This window comes from Pelodiscus sinensis, chromosome 3 (assembly GCF_049634645.1).
Source record: "Pelodiscus sinensis isolate JC-2024 chromosome 3, ASM4963464v1, whole genome shotgun sequence".
NCBI lineage: Eukaryota > Metazoa > Chordata > Testudines > Trionychidae > Pelodiscus > Pelodiscus sinensis.
Genome location: NC_134713.1, coordinates 105,465,529 through 105,481,463, shown reverse-complemented (window position 1 = coordinate 105,481,463; position 15,935 = coordinate 105,465,529). Strand labels below are relative to the sequence as shown.

General features: G+C 39.8%; 1 protein-coding gene and 1 long non-coding RNA gene across 5 annotated transcripts in view; one reads left to right on the top strand and one right to left on the bottom strand.

Annotated features, from left to right (window-relative positions):
* Window positions 1-15,935, bottom strand: part of SASH1 (SAM and SH3 domain containing 1) — an 843,335-nt gene that overhangs the window by 218,004 nt on the left and 609,396 nt on the right. The window contains exon 1 of one of the 4 annotated variants that reach the window (XM_075924391.1): window positions 214-232. The exons of the other annotated variants lie outside the window; for them this stretch is intronic. Coding sequence (XP_075780506.1) covers window positions 214-216 — 3 coding nt within the window. The 5' untranslated portion in view covers window positions 217-232. Of the gene's footprint in view, window positions 1-213; window positions 233-15,935 lie in introns of those variants that run through there. 4 annotated transcript variants of the gene reach the window in all.
* The window catches only part of LOC142827913 (uncharacterized), a 67,960-nt gene that overhangs the window by 19,402 nt on the left and 32,623 nt on the right, over window positions 1-15,935 (top strand). The window lies entirely within an intron of this gene.

The window sequence follows — 15,935 nt, the reverse complement described above, 5'->3', positions numbered from 1 at the left end:
AGACCATGTGTAATAAACCATGCATTTACCCAAGGAATTATGCCTACATATTTTAAGGTGAAATTACATTTTAAAATAAACATGTTGTAATTATTTAACTATTAAATTCAGCAGCAATTAATCCTCTGAATGTAATGTATCAATGCCATCCAAATGTGGTTATTTTAATATACTGAAATACAGAAAAAGCAAAAAAGGATGGAGCTGACTTACCATGTGCAACAATGTAATATCAGCTCCCTCAGCCAGGACAATACATATATAGGTCAGTTCTTCTTTACAATCCTTAGACTAGTCTCCAAAGCATAGGTACCACTCAGTTCTGCATCAACTTGAGGGACTAGCATTTCTTAATGAACCCCACTTCACATTCCAAGTGAAAAGTCAGGCACTTGTCAAGCACTATCCCTCTCCAAAGTGAACCACCTACCCCAGAAATGCTGAGATAGCCACTTTATCCAATACTAAAAGCTTTATATTAAAACAATATATAAAGGAATACAAAAACTATTCAGAGGCTTTGCTGGCCTCCCCAGCATTAATTTCAAACAAAGAACCTCCCAGCTGCAGTTGCCCAGCTTCTGGCCTTTCCTTTTACAAACATCTCTTTCCCTTTGTTCTAGACATGTGTCATTTCCACTACAGCTTGCTAACTACCAAATTAACACCGAAAACCTCACACTGAAGGGCAGCACCCAGAATGCAATGGTTAACTGACTTCCTAACAGTGCCCATCCCCCAAGCCCATACCTAGCCCTCCTTCCCTTTCCTCCCTCAAATTAAATCTCACAGTTGGATAGCCCAGCCCAGCCTTCTGCTAGTTTCCCTCCAACCTGGACAAACCCAACTCCTGCTGATTAGGAGCACAGTTGATAAGGCAAAATTTTACAGCTAATTTTACAAATATGGACGCTCCACATCTGCTGTTTCAAAATAACTACTCTCCGGAGACATTCAAAGTAATTACTCCCCAGTGTTTCCTGGGGCTCTAAGTTGACATAGCACATCCACTTTAAGGGAGCCTGCCTTGGACTAATTTTGAGGCTTCCCTGTAGTGTGGGCACGCTATTTTGAAATAGTTCAGGAGCTGTTATTTTGAAATAAGTTATTTTGAAATAATTTCCTTGTGTAGACATGCCCTTATTGTTTAACAGTGTTATTAATCATGATTAAAACATGTTTAAAACAATTAATTGCTTGATAGCCCTAGTGTAAATGTTGAATGAATCAGGACCTAAAAGACATTTGTACATTAAGTCTTAGGAAATTGTTTTTCAAATAATTTCAGTTTGGAAGCAGCTTAAAAATAAAATAGTCTAAGAAAAACCCCACACCGCTCAGTAGAGAAACTGTCTCTGTGATGGAAAAAGATGCATGTCCAATCTATATGTTGTTCTGAGTCAGTCATGTATTTCAGAAACTTCCACTTTTGGGGCTACAATTTTTAGTGTGTCTTTGTTTAAATGTAGACAAAAATGGTTCATCTATCATTGAATATAGGAAAACAGACGAAAAGAAATAGTTTTCCAAGGGTGCCAGCTCTAGCAATGTTTCTGTGATTGCTGCAATATTGCAATGTTTTTTTCCAGGGAAACCAGCTATAGGTCCTAGCAGAGTAAGCATTAAGGCAGTGGTGGAATCAGCTCTTATTTAGAAAATACCAGGCATTTATATTTTCTCATTTATATTTTCTCAATTTGTTTCATGAACAGAAAGCTCAAATACTGGACTGCCCAGTTCAAAACCAGACACCTGACAACCCTACAGGACAGTGGCTCTCATCTCCCTCACAGGTGGTAGACTCTGCTATGAAATATTAGATAACAGGCTCCACAGCAGAGAGTCAAGGAGCAAGCATACAGATAAGGGCACAAGGTTCAGGTTCAGAGATCCCGGCCAGAGGAGAAGACAAATGGCAGTGCTCAGGGGACAGGAGATGATATTAAAGGGCAAATGGGAAAGACAAGGGGACTGTACTCATAGATGACAGAGGACTCTGTCAGGAAAAAACATGGCCATAGTGTAAATCCATTTCCTTGTCAACATTCATGATTTCATCATGAGTCTAGCAATATTTGATGTTTTTCTTAAAGCCCCAGCTCCTAGAATCATGGGATTACATATGAATCTCAGATTTCAAAGGGGAAAAAGGGAAAGATTGCAAAGAAAAGCTTGAAAACGTGACCCCAAAATATGGTACAATAAGGAAAATAAAAAGAAACCCATAAATCTATTTGTTTTAAATCCCATGATTTTTGAACGCTTGGGACTGGCCAGGATGAAAATCATGTGGCTGGTCAGGGGTGCATAACAGAACTGTCAGGCCCCATGGTGTGTATGTGGGGGCGGCAGGAAAGAGCTCTGCACTCCTGAAAGGGACAAGGCCTCAGGAAGAAGGGGTGGGGTTGGGGCCAGTCTCCTCTCATCAGCCCTTCAGAGCTTCCTGGCACACCAGTGGCAATTTAAAGGGCCTGGGGCCACCAGGAGCCCTGAGCCCTTTTGAATCACTGGGTCCCATGGTAGTTGCCCTCTTTGCCTCCCCCCCCCCCACCATCAATGGTCTTGGATATGATGTGACAGTGAGGGGGAGGTCCTCCTGCACTCCTAATCGGTATGTTGGTTTCAACATTTAGGGTTGCATTTTCTATCTGAAATATGAGCAAACATACAGAAGTGGGAATGTCACTCCATGGTAATCATTTAAAAGGAAAAAAAAAAAGCCCAGAACAGAACAAAATTTAAACTGCATTATTTTGCAGGTGGTGTGTACTAGCATGCACAGTTTTTGACTCTGCAAGCTGGCAATACTAATTTCCCTAATTAAACAAAAATGTCTTGCGGTCTTTGTTGAACAGCTGTATGGCCATAAAGACTTAGGGTCAATAGTTGAAACTTTCAGTGGAAATAACATTCACTGAGAAATGTCTTTTAATGTTCTAGTGAAAATTCGTTTGGATTCCACCATCCTACGTCCCTTTGAAAACCACATGCTCCGTATGTGCAGTATATTTTTCATGGAGCTTTTCCGCTAAGTTTGTTTTACATATAATACTGAAATTACATTCATTTTATGTGTTCCCCTACAAAGGCTCAAATGAAATGAATGAAAGGGATATCAAGAAGTACTCCAACAAATTGTGTCTTGAACTGAAATAGAAGCAATTACAGTAGTTTATTTTAATAATTTACAATAGTAAATATTTGCAACACAAAGCATTTAATTTGCTAGTTACACTCCTTCAGAGGCAGGGTGGGAAGAGGACAACTAATTAGAGGTACAAGTAGCAGGCTTCAATGACAAAGGCTTCACTGTTTGTCCCTCTTGTCCTAATGTCTCAAATCAGAAAAGGCAAACACAGTGAGGCGATGAGGATTCCAACAACCTCTCCAACTGGTTGTACCTTTCTACCCACAAACCTGACTCAGCACAGCCATATGCCCTGGATGGCAGCACTCTCTCCAGAACTCAAACCTTATTCCACAGCCAGTTGATGTGGTTACCAGGCTAAAAGCTGGCTCTATATCCTTTAGTAGGGATACAGCTCTTGTGGGTGCATATATGCATATACCCTGCAATATACCATTCTGGGAAACACTTTATTCCTCCACACTATAGCAAGGTCAAGAGCCTTCTCTTCCTGAAAGCCAGTGCCTGCTGGAGTGAGCAGAAAAACACCATTTCCCAGAGTCCAGATTGACTGTCTAATAATGCAGTGTGTAAGAAGGTAGTAGGCCTCCTTTCCAACCAAAGAGAAAGGGTTCATAATAGGGAAGCCATTTGTCCTGTTTAAAGCTGAACTGTCCTAGTTTTAAGTCCCAGAGGGTTAGCAGTGTTAGTCTGTATCTGTAAAAAACAACGGGGCATCCTGTGGTACCTTAAAGACTAACACATTTATTAGGACATAAGCTTTCATCTGATAAAGTGAATTTTTATCCACAAAAGCTTATGTTCTAATAAATTTGTTAGTCTCTGGGGGGATGTCTACACTTGCACCTTCTTTCGAGAGAGGGATGCAAACGAAGACATTTGAAATTGCAAATGAAGCCGGGATTTAAATATCCCACACTTCATTTGCATATTCACGTTATGGCGCTATTTAGAAATAACAGACGCTGTTAAGACACGGTTATTTCGAGAGAAAACCCTTCTCTCAAAATAACTGGTAAACCTCGTTGTATGAGGAATAAGGGTTATTTCAAGAGAAGGGTTTTCTCTTAACAGTGTCTTAACAGTCTTAACAGTGTCTGTTATTTCGAAATAGCGCTATTTCGAAATAGCGCCATAAAGTGAATATGCAAATGAAGCATGGGATATTTAAATCCTGGCTTCATTTGTAATTTCGAATGTCTTCATTTGCATCCCTCTCTTGAAAGAGGCTGCAAGTGTAGACATACACTGGGGTGCCACAGGACTCCTCGTTGTTTTTGTCCTAGTTTTGCTGAGCACTGTTCCCACCCAGCACGAACACACCTGATGTGGGTTTGTTAGCTGAAAAGGAGAAGAGACTGTGGACATAGGATATTACTGGTGGGAGCGAGGACAGTGCCTTTGGGCAGAGTGAAAAGTGGACCCATATTGGTGGAGGATGGGGAGGGGGATGTCCTGTATTCTGAGGATTCATCAGTGCCTACCTTAGTTCATCCCCATTAGAACACACCAGCCAATCTGTAGCAGTACAAAAGAATGCCCCCTTTGTTGATGGTGTATTGTGGATTTTTTAAAAAGAAAGTCTTTAGTTCTGTGGTAGAAAAACAACATAAAATATTCCAACCACATGCCACTTTTTTGTACTGAACACTGAAACTAACAGATACGTTCTTCCTGTTGGCTCGCTAGGCACAAGTATATTCCTCTGCACAGCTCCTTCCTGCCTAAATCATAAATAGAACTGATGTTTGGAAAAGTAAATATACATGCCCATCCACAGACATATATATTAGTAATCATACACTGACTCAATCTCCATTAGCAGGCTTAGAAGAATCATCTGTCCAGCCCAGGATAATCAAATAGCTGGTCTGGACAAATGACTGCTTACTGTAGGTCAAACAAAAAACAGGACTGTGTAGCACTTTAAAGACTGCTACACAGTCCTGTTTTTTGTTTCAGCTGCACCAGACTAACACAGCTACATTTCTACCACTACTGTAGGTCAGTTATACTTCTGACTTGCACTTATAAGTTCTGACAGAATTGATGGCATGAGCATCTCATATTTAAGGGCTCAATGCCACTATAGAAAGATAACTGAGTTAAGGGACCTAGTCAAGGGATCTAATTACAAAATGGTTCCAGTTTGTAATGCAGACAGGCTCTTAATAGTATTCCAATTTGCAAGCTAAAGCCCTGGACTGTTTAATGTGCATCATCCCTTGTTCTGCCTCTGTTTCTTTTTAAATAAGGAACAATACTAAAAACTAGAGCTCAAAATCCAAGTCATGTTGTCAGGAAGAATAATGGCTCTATTCTGTACAAAAATGCCTTTATTGTTGGTTTGTTTACTTCAGCTGTTTCAGAACCATGCTTGTGTCAGAGCTCTGGAAACAAAGCAGCAGCTCTGGGCATATTTCTGGGTACCGTGCAACTGAGTCCCTTCCTCCGTGCTGCTTCTGCTTGTAGGGCAGCAACAATTAGTATTGGAAGAATACTACACATGCACAGGGGACTAATACTAAAGATACCATCTGTGAGAAGATCAGACACATCCAGGAATCTCAATAAATACTCTCACTATTGAGATGCCCATTAAATATTAATGGAAACTAGGCATGTACAGCACAGTCTTGCTCATCAACAGGAGCATAAGCCTCATATACCAATAAGGAGGACCCAAAACACTACAGACTACTCTGTCCCATATCAGTGACTAAGACTAGTGATGTAAGTGACTAGTCGAGTGACTGCTTGACTACTTGCTCCCCCCTCCCACTCTGTACCAGAGGCAGCAATGGGGGGAAGCAGGAGCTGGTGCTGAGGGGAGCTGGCTTAAAAGCCAGTTTCCCCCAGCACTGTCTCCACCATGCGGGGGCAGAGAAGGACAGGGGAGAGACAGCCTCAGCGCCGCGGTCCCAGAGCCTGGCTCATGCCAGACCCAAGAGCTAACCCACTGTGGCTCTGCACTTTAAATGTAGTAAGATCCCAGTGGCTTTTACTACATTTAAAATGCAGAGCCACAGCAGCAGTAGAGACACCCCCCCTTACTGACTAATCGAGTAGTCGATGGAAATTCCATCAACTACTCGATTGGTTAATTAACCGTTACTTAACATCCTTGGCTAAGATAATTACTCTGATTTCAAAACTGGTTCACTGTCTGCACACTTCAGGAAACTGACCCAATAGTATAATTTAATTAGTCCCACTCAAATAAAAGATGGAACAATATTTAAATATATTTAGATTGTCAGCACCCAGAATCTGCTTGGCACTTTCTAAACACAAATGAAGACAGTTTTACCTTGGAGAGATCACAAAAGACAGAGAAAAGGGAGAGGCAGAGGATGCAACATACAAGTCAGAGTGGGGCTAGGCACAGATATTAATAACTTGTTTGGTTTTTGTTGCTTCCTTATCCTCTAGCAAATGGATTGTTTTTACATTTCCTTTCAAGTTTCCAGAGTTGGTAAAATAAATCCTTCTGCACATTTTCCAGTGAAGAGTTTCAAACAACTTTGGTGCTTGCCATTAGAAATAATGGAGTCATTTCACTACTATTGCAGACAAAACGAAATGGAGAAATCAGATTTTAAATCTCAGATTACAGTGCAGAATACCCAATTCTGCCAGTTTTACTTTTGACTATATTTTTATCTAGACACACAATAATTAAGAAATCAGATTTGAAAAATACCATTATAAGAGGCCCTGACTAAAACCAAAATTCATGTATTTTCACAGTTAATTCCTTTTTTTCTTTTTGCCAAGAAAAAGTCTACCATCCCCCACAGGGACAGACAAATTAGTTGTACTACTGCCATGTTTGTGAAACAATGGGTCAATAGAGTTCGGATGCTCTGTGTAACACTGTGTGGATTTTCATCGCCAAAACAAAGGCTCAGATTTTGTTCCATGGCAAATATGGCTTGGATGAGCAAGCTTCATATGATGTTGTGGTAATACAACATTTCACAAAATAACCCTCCATATAAATGATACTGAAATATCAATGACTAAACTTGTGTGAAAATTTCTTAAACTCATCCAGCATTCTTAGACTACAGTTCTTGCCAGCTACATTCACCACAAATGCTGTCTGGTAAATAGCAGCTGCAAAGGAAGGATAGCGATGCCAGGGTACACTGTGATATACACCCCTTCTCAGAAGCAAGCTGTATCCTGAGCCAAGCAAGCGGAATATATATTCATGCCTTGTTTTGAAGTTTTAAGACAGAAAAGAACTTTGCTTCCATACGTCGTGCACAAAGCGAGAAAAGGAAACCACAGCACAAAGCAAAGCCCTGTTGCTGGAAGAAATGTTACATACTGGTCATTTATTATAAAGAATCCTAATGGCCGAGGTCTACAAAAACTCAGTTTTACAATCTGTTAACTGTTAACAGTGTTCATCCCAACATCCTTTTTTTTAATATTGATCAACCCTGCAACACTTACTCATGTGACTAATCATGTCAGAATTGAGCCCCGATTTATATACCCTCTAACTGTTCCTGCTTTGGTTTGTCAGTGCTTTTAAAACCATGAAAGTTCCAGTGGCCTGGCTCTCACTGGTGGGCAAGCTGTCACTTCAGTTTTGTTTTCCCCCCTCAGTGTACCATGCAAAAAGAAAGCTGGTTGTCTATTGTCTCCCTCTCTCTGCCTCAGCTGCTTCCTGCTCTGATTCATGCTGTACAATTGCAAAGAAAAGAACAGCAGAGGTAGTGTTGATGGCCAGGGAACAGAAGCAGCATCAAATCCCCCTTTAGTGCTATAGTAATGAGAAGGAGGTGGGACTTGAACACAAGTATAATAAAATGTGGGAGGAGTAACAGGTATCCCATCTCTCTATGGTAGGTGCTAGAGAGATGGGTAGAGAAAGTGGTGACCTCAGGGAAAAGATGGGTGCTCTCAGGAGGAAGCTGTGTGAGACTTCAAGGAGACAGAAAGTAAAGGGGTTAGGGCAAGGAAAGATATAGGAGTCAGAAATCCACTGTTGCAGAGAAGGAGGGAAACACTTCTTGATCCCCACCCCTACCTCCCAAGGAAGACACACACAAGATCCTTCCTGGAGATGTGGAGTAGAACAGAGGGACTGAGAAACTAAAAGTGCTGTCCTCAATCCAACACAGTAAACTACAAAGCACTCAGAAAGAATGATTGAGTCACTCTTTTGGGATTTAAGCCTTTGGTTCTAGGGAATCCAGATATACTGAACCTGATGCTTAGACAAATAAACCATCCCCACACTTCACAGCCATTTTACCACACTAATGGCCTACACTGACTGCTTGTAGAACAAGAGGGACATGAACTGGAGATATCAAAAGTTACTCTGGGAATTATGATGTTGGCCAACTTACAGTTCATTTATACAAAAGTGGAGTCCTGAAGTATGGATTTCACTGTATGTTTTCAAAATGTTTTTTTAACTCTATTATACTGCACAATATTAGCTAAATAATATAAACATAAAAATGAAAGAAACCTAATCATTCTTCTCTACCACCAAGGTGTAATATATCTTCCAATGTCAAAATCATCACCACGAATACTTTTATCTGAGAATCTCAGAATGTTTTTTCATTCCCTCGCCAAAACATGAAGAACATGTCTAACACTCATGCTTCATTGACAAAACCTTTGTCAATCGCAGATGCTTAAAAACTACCCGGAAAACCGTGAACAACAAATTTTTGCCATGGCAAATCCACATGTGAATGCTGCTTTATTCTCAAGAGTACGTAGTGTGGTGTAGACATAAACTAAGAAGTGAAAACAGACCCACGTAACAACTATTTGGTTTTAATTATATTTTAAAGGGTTTTAAGCCCCCCAGGAAAGACAAAGGCCTTGTCTACACTGGCAAAGCTTTTCTTGTTCACAGGTGCTTAAACCTCTCCCTCCCCCCACAGCAGGTGCTAGTGTAAACAGCACTTTGTCCTGCTGCAAAGTTAATGCCCCTTGTAGTGGGGGTGAACGTTTTTTGTCAGCAAAAGTGCCTGTGTTTACACTGCCTGAGTTTTAGCAATACGACAGTGTTGCCACAGCCATATCACTAAAAGCGGTGGCATGTAGACAAAGCCTTAAAATCTCGGGACATTGATATTTAAAGGTATTTCAAATGAGAAAAATTATTTTAAAGCTCCATGAATCGTTGTTCTTTAATCCTGGTCTTTAATATGAGAAAACAAGGAAAGGCCTTCTTATGAAAATTTCTGTAAATCACTAACAGGAGAGGCATGCTCTTGGACATTTCACAGTAATAATTATTCTATTTTTTAAAAAATACCCTAAAACATAGACTTGACTTTTCACTTGCTAAATTCACTTTGCTGGATTTTAGAAATTTATATTATGACTGCAATTACATACATTAAATCAAGCTCTGATTATGCGGAAGAGCAAATCCTTACTCCCCCCCCCAAATTCAACTTTAAAATCATTCTTTTCTGAGCTTATCCATGTCTCACAGAACCTTGTCATTAACATTTTTCTTATGTCTCCAGGAGTTAAAGCTTGATTAAGAAACCTTAGCATAAAAGTTCCAAGACTGTTCTCCTGCTGGGGAGCTTTCTCTTGACTAAAAAAAATTTCAGAGAGTCTCTTAGAAACCAGATCTGTTTAAAGGACAGTACCTATTAAGAAGGTGGGGCTCTCTGTTTCACATTAGAGCAAGCATCCCAAAATCAACAAGGAAGATCAATCCGCAAAGAGGAAAGGTTGAGTTTCAACAGATATGAAACACACTTTAATCCAGAAAGGCAAAATTGACAAATCAAACCTTTCACACTTTAACTGAACCAAATGCTCTCACTGTCATACAGTTAGACTTCCATTAGCAGCTCATTCATCTGGAGAACCACTGACATCTTTGCAGGTGGCAACTTCAATATTATTAGAACAAAACAGGGAGACAAAACACGCACACATACACATATGCTGAACTGGCTGAAATGAGGATTTTCCTGAGGGTTTTGTTATTATTACTTTGTAATTCAAAAAGCAGAAAGGCCTTCCACTCTAAGCCATTTTTAACTTTGAATGTTTTAGGCCAAACAGCAGAAACCACAAAATGTGAAGAAAGAAAACCCTATTTCTTACTAAGAAATAACATATCCATTCACTGCCTTCTAAAACAGCAACATTCATAATACAATCTTAACCTATGTAACTCCTTTCATTCCAAAGGATCTCAAAACACTTTATCCACTTAAACTGATACTAGATATTATAAAAAAGGATCACCTCAACCACCACTGAAATGCAGACATCTCTGGGGTGGAATGCAGTAGCAGTTCAACATCGCATAGAAGTACTACATCGGGGGTGACCAACCAGTTAGAGACAAAGAGCCAAAATAGCTGTGGACAGAGTGCAAAGAGCCACGTACTATATATTTATTTGTATACATCTATATATAGATATAGTACACAAAATGTAGCGATAAAAACAACATTACAGGACATTTCGGACAAAAACCAATTAAAACAGTCTCTAGTCACTTAAAAAATCATAGCCAGTTTATAGCTCTTCAGAGAACTTGACAAGGAACAAACATCAAATTAAAAAAAAAAAAACTTAAAAAATACAGTAATATTCTCTCACTAAAAAAAAGCATCTCCCCACCTGTATTTTAAATTTAACACTATTGCCCTATTATGTCCTGTGAGGTTTTTTTTTAATTAAACTGAACTGAGAAGTAAATTAGCACAATCTGAAGTGCCTGTAGTTCTCCAGCTTGTTGATCTCTGGTATAGTTTCCTCATTTTTTTAACTTATGCAGATTATGGCTTTTCTATAGTTCTAAAAATTCAGGTCTGTCCCAGACTACAAATATGAGAGGTTCAAAAACAATAAGGGAGAGACTCATCTCTGAATAATTGCTTCAGCCTGGAAAACAATAGCCTTTGAATTTTCTTTAAAGAAACACAGTGTAAACCAGATACATGCTGATTCTTTTTTTTGCCCTGGAATTTAAATGTGACATCCGTGTTGGCTGCCTTATTCTGCATCCATGAAGACTTTGAGTTTATGGTGCTTCCCTGCTCTAACCCAATCCCCTGCCTCTCCCCCACAGCCAGCCCCCTCAGCCTCCCCGCTCTAACCCAATCCCTTTTCTCTCCCCCAGAGCCAGGCACTCTGAGCCCTCCATGCTAACCCAGTGTCTTTCCTCTCCTGCAGAGCCAGGCACCCCCAACCCCATGCTGCAACCCAGTACACCCACTCCTCCCCCAGAGCCAGGCATCTCCAGCCTGCCCTCCCCAATCCTGCTCTAACCTAATGCCTGGGTCTCACCGGAGCCACCGCTGCCATGTGCTTTTCCCTCCAGACGCTGGGATGCATGCGCAGAGCGGCCGTGAGCAGTCCAGGCATGCAGCTCAGAACTAGCATGAGCCGCGTTTCTTTGAGCAAAGAGCCACATGTGGCTTGAGAGCCTCGGGTTGGCCATCCCTGTACTACCCAATAGGTTAGGTAAGAATTAATCCAGCTAGAAATGCAGAGGGACTTTACTGTAGATAAGTGGATTGTAATTGTCTGTCATTACTTAATTTAATACAGGTAGCTCTACACCTTTTCTGGAAGACAGCTCTTCCAGCTGCACAATGTCTTCTACCATCACATTTACGCTTCTTCAGAGGGTGCCGCATAGCACCCTCTAGTCTCTTCCCAAATTAATTCTTAAGTAAATAAAACATACAAAAAATTCCTTTAAAAGTTTAAGCTTTCGTGAACTACCACAGGGTACATGCTCCCATATTCAAAAGGAATAAGCTTCCTTTCTAAATGTACATCAAACACTTGCAGACAGATGGGTTAATTCTGGATTCATTTTAAAGGGCAGTTTTAAAAGTATTTCCTTCAGACAGAGGATTTTGTAATGTGTTTCAGTAAGATATTTAATTTTATTAATAATTCTTGTAAAAGCTCTCACATTTAGATTCCCCTATGGTTTGAGAGCCCTGAAAATGGTGAAATTATTTGCATACCAGAAAGCTTAAATATTTGGCAAACCATCTAATGGGCAGCAACCTAGAAGAAAATAAATCTGATTTACTGTTCTCCGGGCTGTGCATATCTGAAGTCAAATCTCAACTAAGATGCTCTTTAACAACACCAACAAAAACAATGCTTTTTTAATTAGGTGTGTAGCTATGCAGAGTTCAAAAGCATGCGAATTTTAAGGCACTGCAACTTACACCTCTGAAATCTGACATTGAGATGTCATATGCAAATATCAAGTTCAAACTGAATAAGCAGAAATCACTTTTGGTACCTGTACCCAGCAGGTTCTAAACTGGTACTAGTGAATTTGTAAATCAGCTGGTATGGCTGCTGATTGAATGGACTTATGCACCATCAGTGCCCTTTCCTCATTTCCCTTCCTTATAAGAACTCTGAAATGTTGATTTGGGGAAAGCCTGCCTAATATTTGTAACTAAAGTATATTGTGCTAAACTTAAAGCATGAAAAAGTATGTACCTGGAGACAATCTGTCTCCGTCTAAAATTCTTAATTATAATGAATATCTTCTGCTGAAAATGTGCATACCACTTTTTCATTAAAAAAACTCAGATTAGGTTGGTCACGGTAGAGGGAAAAGGGTTAAAGGCTAATCAACATGCTGAGCTGGGTGAGATCCTACAGGTCTTGGTGTTATACCTACTTTCATTAACATCTTAATTAATATTACATTAGCACTCCAATCCCAAGTGAAAATTGGGACCCTACTGTTTGCTGATTGCTACACTTGTAAAGATGATGAAAACTATGCTATTAATTAGTTTACAGAGGATTCCAAAGAGGGAGCTGTTGAAGAGAGAAATAATAAACTACTATCAACCATGTCAAGGACCTGAGTTACAGCACTATTGCCCCAGTCGGCAGTGAAGGGTTAGCTGCATTGCTGTACTTAGATATGCTATTTTTCCAGGGGCCCCAATCCAGCAAAATATACTTAAAGTGAGTGGTCTCCCTGTAGTCCATTGAGCTATTCATGCAATTAAATTAAAACCCATGTCCTAACTGCATTACTTACTTGATCACCTCCCTTATTCTGGTGGCTGTTGTATAGTATACCCACATCACAACTCAAAGAAAGGCATTTTTTAGCAACTATATACAGCATGGTTAATAATTAGGGCTGTACTAAATGGATGGCTATGAAAAATGCACCTTGGACCATGAAATCTGGTCTTGTGTGTACCTGTACCCTATACAGTACACAGAGTATTTCAAACTGGGGTCCTGACCCAAATGGAAGTCAACAAGCCTATTGCCAGGTGGGGAGGTATGGTGTTGCAGCATTGCCACCCTTACTTCTGCGTGGCCGCAAGAGCTAGGCACATGGAGACCAGTGGCTGATGGCCGGGTGTCTTGCTCTAAAGGAGAAGTAAAGGTAGCATAATATGAACACAACTGCAAAATTTGCTATTTATGCTATGACCAACCAGTGAAACATGTATATCTGTACAATTTAACTAGACCCTTATTTATAAACAGGGGACTCACCACTATATTCTAGGACTTCAGAATGAGATACTAGTGCTAGCTGAACACTATTTAAGCAAAAATGTTCTACAATTTAAAAAAATGTTCTTCTCAAAAAATTAATAAATGAGTTCTCTTTAGACATTATTATATTTGATATTTAGAAGCTTTCTCTGAATAATTTAGAAAAGTAATCTTTGGACTGTTTGGTCACAAGGTATTGTTTTTGCTCTGTGGCTGGATGATGTGATGATGATAATAAAGGACAAACACTTAATGATTGTAAGTGAATAATACACTTCCAGAATAAGTTTCTGAAACTTTCAGAATGTCTGAATGTTTTCATTAAATCTCAAAGGTTAAACTCAGGATTCCGACGCAACAGGAGTGTTACAAAAAAGGCAAATTTAAAGTTGTTTATTTGCAAATTTGTTCTTTCATTGTTTGGCCAATTATAGTGTATTTCTGACAATAATCTGTAAATTTGGAATAACTATAACTCAACACTTAAGATAAATATTTTGTTTAAAAGGACATTAATTTTAGTGTCTGTGAAGCCACAAAAGGTACCAGATAGACAGCTGTAGAGATCAGAGTAATGCTTTTGTTCTTATTCATACAAGATGTACAGAAAGAAGACCTGCAGTGCAACCCACATAGCCCTCCACTGCCCAGGCCAAAATCTATCATGGTGTCCTTCAGTCCTCATCTTCCAAAATGACACTGCCATCAAATGGGTCAAATATGCTGTCAATGCTTCTCCTCTCTCCCCCGGCCGAACTGAACTGAGATCAATCAGTCAATCCATAGAGGTGGAAAAAAACATCTTCCAGTTTCCACTGTTCTGGATATACTTTTCAAAATTCAAAGGATCTTTCATTGATCTGCTTCCCTACCAAATTCTCAAAAATCCACTGTACCAAATGTATGTGCTGAGAATCTGTTGATTCTAAACAAACATGGAAGAAAACCTATAGGGCTGTGTCTATACTGGGCCACTTATTCCGGAAAATCAGCCGCTTTTCCGGAATAAGCTGTGAGCTATCTACACTGGCCCTTGAATTTCCGGAAAAGCAACGATGCTCTACTGTACAAAATCAGCCGCTATTCCAGAAAAGCTACGCTGCTCCCGCTCGGGCATAAGTCCTTATTCCGGAACACTGTTCCGGAAAAGGGCCAGTGTAGACAGCCCAGTAGTCTTTTCCGGAAAAAAGCCCCGATCGCAAAAATGACGATCGGGGCTCTTTTCCGGAAAAGCGCGTCTACATTGGCCACAGATGCTTTTCTGGAAAAAGGGCTTTTCCGGAAAAGCAGCCTGCCAATGTAGATGCTCTTTCCGGAAATACTTATAACGAAAACTATTCTGTTTTAAGCATTTCCGGAAATTCATGCCAGTGTAGACACAGCATACGTGTGTTTGTAACAAGTGTCATCGTTAAATCTTCGCATATTTTGATTGGCCTGTGTAAGTTAATTTATAAGGAAACTGACTAAGTCAGATTTTGCCCCCCAAAACTTGGGAAATCTGTATTTTTTTAAAGCTTATACTTTTGTGGGCATTGCCTTGCTATCTTCCAAGTTTATTCAAAGTCTTCTTAGGTTCCATCATGCCTGTTAAAACCTTTCTTTCTACTTCTACTTGGAAGCCAGCATGCTTTATTGACTTCAAACAACAGATTTTAAAAATACTTGGGAAAAAAAATTTGCATTCCAATAACATGATATTTGCTTTTATTACATATGTAGAAGTCAATTAAATAACCGAGAGCAAATCAGATATTTCAGGATTTTGTTGACCATCACAAATCACTTAACTATGGTTTTACATCTGCTAAGGCTCACCCTATTCTATACTCTACCAATGCCAATAGATGGTTATTTAGCATGGTTTAGGAATGTTTACTGTCTAACATGTTGGAGGGAGGGTTTAGAACTGTAGTTGGGACAGTATGGGTATAGAACTACATTATATGAACTGCAGTTATTTGACAGTTTCACATCTGTGTTGCCCAGTCACACTATATACAAAAGTGTTTCTTAGAACACTGATATCTCTAACTCTTGCAGGCCAACTAAAAGCTGATACAATTAGAAAAGTAGGGCCAGATGCTCAGCTGGAGGAGGACTGAGTTACGAAGGTTTAAAGCAGCAGAGGCTTTACGTCATAGATTGGACATGCCCTAAATACTGATGTAACACATTTTAATCTGGATCTGTTTTTAATTCACTACAGATGCAGGGCACTGTTGCAGCCCTAGGGATTATTAACATGATAATAAATCACTCTTAG